The sequence below is a fragment of the Epinephelus lanceolatus genome, chromosome 11 (assembly GCF_041903045.1).
Source record: "Epinephelus lanceolatus isolate andai-2023 chromosome 11, ASM4190304v1, whole genome shotgun sequence".
Classification (NCBI taxonomy): Eukaryota; Metazoa; Chordata; class Actinopteri; order Perciformes; family Serranidae; genus Epinephelus; species Epinephelus lanceolatus.
Window position 1 is genome coordinate 9,693,746 of NC_135744.1, and position 10,158 is coordinate 9,703,903.

Sequence of the window (10,158 nt, forward strand, 5' to 3'; positions counted from 1 at the left end):
CATACAGTAAGCAGGTGATAATGTGTACGTGAGCTGTTGTACACAAAGCGTGCTGTAGAATGGATTCACACCCATTTTCCGCCCGACAACACCACAGTATTGTCACTAAACAGTTAACTGCAGCCTTATCTCACATGTCACTTTCTGTAGAGGTAAGGCGCCAAAGCCTTCAAGCCTACACATTCTAATTTTGCTCGTGAGATGTGAAAGTGCATGTCTGGGGTTACAAGCTCTGCCGTTGTTCTTTTGTATTCCATTACAATGAGCAAGGAAAAATGTGCACGTCAACACTATGTTTGTGTGCTTGTAGCAAGTTTCCCTCTCTTAAAAATGCTCTCCTCTGGAGGGAAAAAAAAGGGACTGTTTTCGGTAGCTTCTGCTTACTGTGAGAAACTGTTCTGAACACTTGAATAACAAGACTTGACATGTTGTAGCTAAAGAAATACAAAACCCTGGTTTCTTGTTGTTTTTCTTCACGGAGTATGACAACCAGAGAATACATGCACACCCAGTTATTACACTGATAACCAGCACCAGACACTAATGTCTGCTCAGATGTAGGACATTTCTTCTTCTCTGCTTTTGTTTCTTGGAACTTTTTAGTCATTTACCACATAAACTGTTTGCAGGGACCACAAATACACCATTAATATCACTCACGCGCTCCCAAACAATAGTAGCTGTTTTTTCCCCCGTTATCCCTCTATGAGCTGTGGGTCTCTCATATTTGTTCGCCATCGATCATAGCGGTGTGGCGCACACGCTGGAAAGCAGCCGGTGGGGAGAGGCAGCATTTGCAATCAAACAGAGAGGAGCAGTGTGAAATCTCAGGAAGAGGCAGCTTCCCCCATGCCCGTGGGCAGGGGATCAGACGATGAGGAAGCCTGCCTCAGACACTCAACACCTCCCACTGGCACCCTGATGCAAGCAGCATGCAAACCCACCCCTCACATGTATCTGTCAGCCGGGGGGTTAAGCTCTGTGTGTACCCCCACTTCGTAACTGCACTGTGGAGTGCATGTTATGCTACTGCAGTGGAGGTGCTTTTAGAAGCTTTGCTAAGGTTCACTGTGAGTCGTTGATGTGGTACTGAAGGTGGAAGAAGGTGGAAATTACTGTGTTTCTTTTTTTCATGATATTGCTTTAAGCAAGCAGATGGGGACTGACCCAATATTAAAGGAGGGAGCTACAGGTGCAATCTATCTCCAAGTCTAGAGGAAAAGAATTTTGCTGTGCAGAGAGTAAGAAATGTCATTGAGTCATTGCTCTTCAAAACCAAATCACAAGCTCTCTAAATCCAGTCAGCCTGTTCCAGCCACTGGCATAATAGTGCTGTGGTTTGCCCATCTGTCCTCCATTGTCCACCTTGGCTTCCCATCCATGACATACAAGACTATAAACTCTAAAGGGTTTGTTCCAGACTGTGAGCAGATTTATTTCAGGTATAGGTACAGGAGAAAACAGGCTTGAGTGGGTGAGAAAATACCAATTTTTCCCACCGCTCCTTTGGCTGCTCCTTTCACCCCCATGGTTGACTCATTTGCTTCATCGTGTCCACCAAATATTCAAACAATGATCGTTTCAGCTGAGTGTGGGGGTGTATTTTGATGTGCAGAGCAGACGGTATTCCGCCACACTGTAAGTGGGTACTACAGCTACAGATGGCTAATAGCCACAGCAAAAGGCAGACACAAAAGTATAATTATCAGTATTGAATTTTTGTAGATAGATTTGGAGTGCGATGGAAAGGTCAGTGCAAGCAAATGTAAAAAACTTGTGCTTTCACAAATGATACACCCTATCATATCACGCTGTGATAACCAATTCATTACTATCATTACATGTTAAAAATACTTGTGAGCTGACGTGTGTGACTGGAAATTATATGCACTATAGAACACTAATAACAGCATGCAGCAACAGTTACCTCAACACGACAGGTTGCACTTGGATATGGAGCTCTCGTTTGTTAAATTGTCTATTAAGAACAGACAATATGTCAGAGCTACTTTATAAATAAAACCATATACAATTTTGATGAAACACCAACAGACAAGGTAATGGCCTACTAAAATAGCTGGCATTAGAGCATCTATGTTCTCTGTTGATGACGTGCGATATGTGCTTTGGCGCTGTTGGAAGAAAATGGCAGATTTTGGCAAGCCAGGCGGCATATTTAGCTGTCATTGCTGATTTTCTGGCCCTTGATGATGATGAGCATGGCTCAGAATGTGCTTTAATTCCTGTCAGCGGTGCATGGCATCATTTTACATTGCATGTTTTCTTTTAGCTGGCATTTCATTACATTAAGTCCAAATTATATTTTCTAAAAACACAGTCGACCTAAAGTCAATTACCAACCTGACAGTCAGTGAGGATGTGGCAGTCTGTGTTAACCTTTATGTCTTTTATCCCTTCTTTTATGAGGCTGAATGAGTTAAAGGACAAATTAAGGGACATTTCGGCATTTGTGTCTGGCTAAATGTGAGTTCTCTGTGCATGTATCCATACTAAGCCCTTTCATATGCACACATTTCTTGCAATTTCTAATTCACAAAGGACAAAACACGCCCAATTGTTGCATGTGAAGTGTTTTAGAAAACCTGTGTAAATGTACCTTTTTCCCCCCCTGCACACTGATTTTCAGAGCTACACAGAATTTTTACACAAGGGCGCTTGGTGTGGCATAAACCTCCTGGAAGCTGTGGAGAGGTTTTAATCAAGTGTGAAATCCTTTTGGAGTAGATGCCTACACGACTGTGCTTGTGCTCAGAAGCGTACTCCTCAACCCTCTCCCCAACTCTCTTCCCATGAACATCTTTTGTATCAAGAGTCCATTTCGCTGCAGTGATGCATACAGACAACGCTCTTAGCGGAGCCGAGAAAATGAAACTCCAATCATCATGCATGAGGCGGCACACACAGGCGCACTCTTGCCGCGGTCGCCTCGTCTTTTCTTAGAGCTCCAAATTCGGATTCTTCTTTCTTAATCAGGCATAAAAGCGTAGTTCATTCATTTGAAAAGAATCATTGACATTGGCCTTGTAAACAGAGAGAAGAATTTGCCACTTAAGCATAATGATATAATTAAGCATGAATACGGCAGAATGTTGCTCAGTTGTAAAGTAAATGTATTAAATAGTCTAAACATCTAGCAATTTAGGATTATTGAAACAATGAGATTAGCGGCAACAATAGATGGAGCTATGCATTCTTTAATAAACAATGGGACAATTGTATATGGATTACCCATGACAAATGAATGTTGTACATAAAAGGGGGAAATGAGACGAGAAAAATACCTTCCACTACTTTTTATGAAGCGGTTTAAAATTTTAAGTCATGCCTTGCAAGCTGTCTCTCTCTGGCTTTTGATTGATTGAAGCCTTGGTGGGCCAGATGCAGTTTTTTTCCAGCCTCAGAGGTCTGACATTTTGCAGGATAATTATCTTGCCACTGGTCATGAGTACAATGCTGATGGTGCGTCTCACAGGCATACTGTCAAGGTGGCATTTGCTCTATTAGCTGTGAACTCTCACTACAGCCTCTAATACGTCATCTCTTGTGGTTGCATCATTCGCATGCAGCAACATCTTTCTGCTGGTTGTGTGTGCAGCGCAGAGCCCTCCGCTTTCTCTACGAATACATTTACTCCCTTTCACACACTGTCCTGTGGCTGCGAAGCAAGACAGCGTGTTCCAGTGATGGACGTGTTCTTTCACTGCGTGGACAGCACTGAGGCATTACAGTAATGCATTTATCACGGCAATCAAAAGTTTACATGAGGGCGACGTCGTAGACTCACAGATCTCAGTTGTCTGCTCTTCTCTTCGCAGACATTGATCCGGCTGTCCCAGTCTGAGTCTGAAGGGATAACAAAGATAAATTGAGTGGTATTTCCATTAAATCTGGGCTGTGTGTTTAGCTTGTCAACAGGTGGGCTGCTTAACAAGTCTATTAGCTGCCAGCTGCACATTTCTGGTAAACAAATACACGGGTTCTTCTGTGCAGTTTTACTTTCAGAAAGCGTGTCGTACTCTTGAGTGATGGCTGAAGCAAACTTATTTTGGAGCTTTTCACAGCTTGTACATTTAAATGAGGTCACTGGGTCATGGACCCATTTATTTAATTAGGAACAGTTGAATAAAAAATGGATGATAATCAAGGGCAGGGAACTCATTTCAGCACTGTCAATCAATAACTCATTCAACAATGGTTTTGCCTAAAGGGATCCAGCCATTCCCTTTGTAACCAAACACTGTATGTCTACAGTATGTGTGTCTGCAGTATTTTGTGCATTCCTGCTCTCTTTTTTTACACTAACACATATTTGAAGCACTGTTTACAGCATCCAACTAACACAGGAAAGAAATCAATACATTGCCATATTGAACATGTTAACAATACAGTGATATATCACAAACATACCAGACGAACTGCTGTTGGATACTACTAAATGACATAGACACAGCACGCCATCTCCTGAATGTATCACATCAGCGAGTGGACTACACACACAGTAGTGCTCATTACACAGTGCATAGCAACAGCTACATAGCAACTGCTGCTGACTGCTTAGCAACAGCTGCAAAGACATCAAGGAGGGGGGTGGGTTTCATGGGGTATTTCAGATGACACCATTTCTGTTCACAAATGCCTTTTTACAACTTTTTTTTATGAATGTTCTGATGTGTATCACTATGAAGCCCTCTCTGATGGTGCTGTTTTCTCTTCCCCCTGCCCACAGATATTCGCTCCCTCCCTGACGTGGCAATGACCGGAAACTGCACAACCGAGTGCAGCGAATTGGGCCACTCAGACGCCTGCTGGATGCCCGGACATCCCTCCCCCATACGCAAGACCAGGAACCCCCCGAAACTCTCCACCTTCGTGCCTTACCAGGAGAGAGGGAGCCTGGGACGCCTGGCCAACGGGAGCGCCAGGCTGGGTGGCGAGGAGCACCGGCCGCACCTTCCGCCCTCCCGCAGTGCCTATTCCAACAGCGGTCACGACGCCAGTCAGGACTGCCCCTCAGAGGAGATGCCCCTGAGCGTCGCCTCTGAGTTCCCGCCCACCTCCCCTTCTGCCCACACTCCAAAAAGAGAAATTTACCTGTGAGGAATATCGTCATCTGATTGGTGCACAAACGAAGAAAAGATCCACCCACTTCAGAGGGAGAAACAGGCTGTCCACATGCTAAAGCCAATGCCCGTTTTGTAGGTAACAATAGGCTGTGACTCATCCAACCACTGGCATGAACACTTGTTTTTGTCATTTCCTCCTTAAATTATTAATTTATTAGCATATTTATTAAGAATTCCACAAAGTTAATTAATGCACTTACTCATTTATTTATACAAGATCCTGAAGGATACAGATCTAACTGATCAAAAGGAAACGCAGATGGTAATTGCTACTCTAGTAGTAACTGAATATTGTTGTAGTTAGCCAAGTCCCATTCTGTGAAGTGATCTCTTGAATTTGAAAGTTGTGATCAGTGCTCTTGTGCCATTATTAGACATAATTTAATAGACAGCCAGTCAGGCCCGATCAGAAGGCATAACACTTTTGACTAACAATCAACTGAAACGGTCTATCTTAATGTACAGTGATGTATATACATTTGAATGGTGTGTTCTACATATATTTTTGTCTGGCATAAGCTGAAAAAAAATTGCCTCAGAATTTTAGCATATTTAAGCTTTTCTTTGCTGCTGCTGTTTAAACTTGATTGAAACCATCTCCAGAAAGTGGAGCTCGATATCGTGAAAGGCATTTATCCGCTCCACACAATCACATACACACACACGCACACACACACACCTTGGACCCCTAATCATAGTAGAATGGCCTTTACCTCTGCTCCCTGTAGAGCTCTGCCACTGGTGGAGAAAGCTGTGTGGCAACATTTAAACTGACATTATGTTCCACTGACTCTCAGCACTGTGACCTATCGTTCATCATGAAAACGGTTGACTTGGCCACAGCACCCCGCAGTCACAATGACCAAACGCAGAGTACTCACTGGACAAATTCTAATTGGCTTTTTCAAATGAAACCTTGTGACACACTCCGTTGATGAAATCATACCAGTGTATCAGTTAAAAAAAAACAAAAAAAACTCCTCTCTGTCGTGACAATCAGACGGACTCTCACAATCCTTTCCCCCGAAGTCACAGTCCTTTCCCCTCACGATCCATAAGAACTTCTGTAGATCTAATGAATTCAGAGTTATTTACATGAAAGGGCACTTGAGCGTGGATAACCACTGGAGAGCTCGAGCACTTACCGAAGTTAATAACACGCTGACGTACTACATGAGTGCTCTTTGATGAGAGTACTTTCTTTGTTTTATAAAGTATCAGTTCTCACTAGATACTTCTTCAGAGGTGAATTCAACACAGTGCACACTGAAAGACTGAATTTATGGACAATGTGGATTTTGAGTTGATAAGTCTAATTAAATATTTGGAGTAACTGTCAATACCATGAGGAATTTCTCAATAAATATTTGATTTTAAGGTATACTATGCAGGACTGTCAGTTGGGCTCGTCAACCCCAGATTCAGTCTCATTTGGTGTTTGGCCTTGCTATATTTGCATTATTTGGCACAGTGTCTCTTGGATGCCTGCTGCCCACGGTCTGGCACCTGGTCACTGTGGGGGTACATGCCTGTAAACCTCCTGAACACAGAAAATTAGAAGAACATAGAGAAAGAGGGCAGAGTCTGCAGAAAAATACACCGCCACACACTTCTGCCTAAGTGATGATTGAGAGGGATTACTTCTGTACGAGTCTATACATTGTTTTTCAGGAACATCCTGCATAGTATATTTTAAATGTCTGTGATTAATCCCTGCAAATGCAGAGTGAGCTTGAACATAGGATTAGATAGTAGGAGTCAGGCTTGATTTACTGCAACTCTTGTTAATTATGATTTTCCCTGTATTGAGGACAACATGCTTAATAAATTATAAGGCATTTTTCCTCTGGCTATTGAACAGAGACTAAAAAATAGGGCATGCCCGTGGGCTTCATTTATCTTTACAAAGATTTTCCAAGTGAATCTGAAGGATATGTCTGAAGGACACTGCGTATTAGTCGGTAATTGGATGTTAATGATGACAACACTAGCCTGCCTTACAACATCGTAGAGCTAGCCGCTGTCTTTGATTTAAACATTGATTTGATTAGATTTGTAGATACCTTTCACCTCTGCAGAGTATTTCCATTGTGAGATTGTGCCTCTGAGTAAGGGTGGAAGAGCCTTGAATGGACATTTCCTAATTAGGGTGAGTAATGAGTCCTGAGCTAGGGCATGTGTGAGCACACCCCCAGGACAAGGCACCCACCAGATAATGCAAATCCACCCGCAGAGCCACAATCAGTTAAAAGGGGTATTTTTATCAGCACTTACCTCATCATGCTGCCATTGAAAGCTGCGTTTAGAATAATTAAACTGAAAACATATGGAAATTACTGGACATGGCCATGATTAAATAAGGTGGGCGATTATCCTGCCTTGAGGGGGAGAAAGCACATTATGCCGTTTTCAAAGCCATTTAGCGACTGAAATAAAAATTCAAACAACAGCCATGATACACTGTGATTAAACCCCCACGGCTCCCCCAAGCACCCCTCTCAGAGCTGTGGATAGCCGCTTCACGAACTCAAAGCAGTGGGTAAGATCACTGACCTGGAATTAATGATAAGTGAGAAAGATAGCAATGAGTGATAAAACCAATGTCACATAGCCTCAGTCACAACTTTATCTATTTAAACACTTCGACTTGATTCAGATTCACAACCGCTTTGCATCCAGATTTATCTCCGGGGTTAAATCTTAACCCGATTCCAGCCTAAGTACACTTATCGCTTTAGTGAATCTGGTATCTTCAGATTTGTCTCTTTGATCACCGATACGTGAAACAAATGGGGTAACTCTCAGGAGATAACTTGTAATCATCTGTTGTTGCTCCAAACAGAATGGCAGGAGTTTGATTTAAGTCCTCTGCAAAATAAAAAACAAGCCTGGGCCTATTTCCCCTCCTCTCTTAATGAGTTGGACTCTTTCACTCGAGCCGATAATGACCTCCTGCTACTCACCCCTGGAACAATATATCACCAGGTTTGACCTTTCTTTTGAACTCATGCTGAATGAACTGTGTTTACTTCTCTCTCAAACACAGAACAGTTCTCCTCGATCAAAGTGGGAGGACATCATGAAGCACCTAAATACACTCAAAAGTATGTTGAATAATGTTTAATTTGTACTTAACATTGATTTAATGTTGAATTCACTTGAGTATCTTTTGCCTCTCTGTAGTGTGTATTGTATGGTGATCATTTCTGTGGACAGATGGACAAATTACTGTACTGAAATTGGCAAGAGATTTTTTTTCTTACTGATCAAAGACTCTTAGAAAAGTGGTTGTGTGAAAAAATAAAGAAAATCTTTTGGTGGTGTAGTGTACATAGATCTCCACAACCCTATGTCTGTTGTCAGGCAGGCAACGATTTTAGCATGAATTCCAAAGATAATTGGTAGAAACTGTTTACTCTTTCTTTCTTTTATTTTACTTTCTGAAATGTCAGTGCTGGTTCATATTCAAAAGGCCCCTCTCCCAAAACGAACTGAAATTAACTGAACATTTCATCTTTTTCCACAGTTCATCTAGAACAAAGACAATTGCCTTGAAAAAAATGTCTTTGCAAGAGAGAATCTAGTTGTTATCCTAATTGTTGGTATATTTATATAGGATAAAATGCTTGTGATGCCATGTTTTTGTACAGTTTTATGTACATACAAGTGAAGCTTTCTAAAAGTTCTGAGAAAAGCCGATGGCATATAAAAATTGTAACATGTTTTATTGAGATGTGCACATCTTGCCTTGGTTGGATTGACCTTTGCTGAGTCAGTGTGAATGTGGCCGTTCTATGCCTGCACTGTAGTCATTCACCGGCTCCCACCTCCTGAGGACTTAATCAGTTTTTATGTTTATCGTGAACAGTGGATTGTCTTATCTTACCAGTTTGTTAAACTCCTGTGTTCTGCTTTGTTCTGTTTTCGCATGTTGACAAATTCTCTTGTAATACTGTAAGTCCTCATGAACTTTGTAATAAAATCACTTCAGGGAAAAAATGAATGCTGTCAGTGTTTTCTTTGTTTTCTATTATTATTCATCGCTTTTGAGTGTTAAACAAGGATTTGGCTGTTACATTTTTATAAGAGCTTCTCGCAGCCTTGGAGCTACATTGTGTAAAATGTGTCTCACTCTAGGACCCAGGCTCATTAAGAAGAACTAGTATTCTTGTCATGTGGGGACCAGCGCCTCATTTCTAAGTCAGGAAGCCCCAGAATGTTGAGAGGGAAGCATTCCAGGGCTTGAAGTAGGAGAGTCCCAGGACCTGTGTTCACTACTTCAAGTAGAAAACAATGTGCTAGAAGTACACAACCCCCGTCATGCACTTAGCTTAATTCGGAACATTTCTTTAAAGCATTGATGACTTGCCCATTGCTACACATTTAGTGCAAGGCTTACAAGAGCGCTGTCTTGTGATGTTAATTTTGATATGTCTGTGCCTTTTTTTTTTTTTAAAGGGAGAAGAGGTTTTTTTTTTGTCATGGACAATGAGCTCCGGTTGAAAGCATTCACTGAAAGGGGACCTCTTTCTGTGTCTGATGTTCACGCTCTATGCATTTCTACTGTGTTTGATCATTAGCACATAAGCTATGAACTTAATTGACTTAATCATCGTTGCACGGATACCATATTATTTAATAATGTGTGAACCGCAGTAATGCAACATGAGCGATTAAGCAATTTTAGGGCCTCTTTTGCAAACAGTGTCCAAGTCTTGAGTCACTCTTCAGTAATGTAGTGCTACAGTATATTCTCTCTCACATGATCAGAGAGACGGCACTGTATGCCACTACGCCTTTTACTCCTCACTGCTTGCAGTTTCTGCGCTCAAGGAATTTTAAGACAGCACTCATTTTTTATTCACTCGGGGTATAAAAATGGCAAGAAAAACCTTGTCCTCTATTATAATTAAAATGGCATACAATGTTTCCTTAAGATGTATCAGTCAAGGTCAAGTCAGAGAGGTGGATGGTCCTCTGAGGAACTACATCTCATGGTCACTTCCAAATTCCC

At 41.8% G+C, this 10,158-nt stretch overlaps 1 protein-coding gene across 1 annotated transcript in view; it reads left to right on the forward strand.

Annotated features, from left to right (window-relative positions):
• Positions 1 to 6,169, forward strand: part of pcdh1a (protocadherin 1a) — a 115,526-nt gene extending 109,357 nt beyond the window's left edge. Inside the window, exon 5 of the mRNA XM_033648957.2 lies at positions 4,748 to 6,169. Within this exon, the coding sequence (XP_033504848.2) occupies positions 4,748 to 5,118 (371 nt within the window). The 3' untranslated portion in view covers positions 5,119 to 6,169. The remainder of the gene's footprint in view (positions 1 to 4,747) is intronic.
• Positions 6,170 to 10,158: the final 3,989 nt, after the last annotated feature.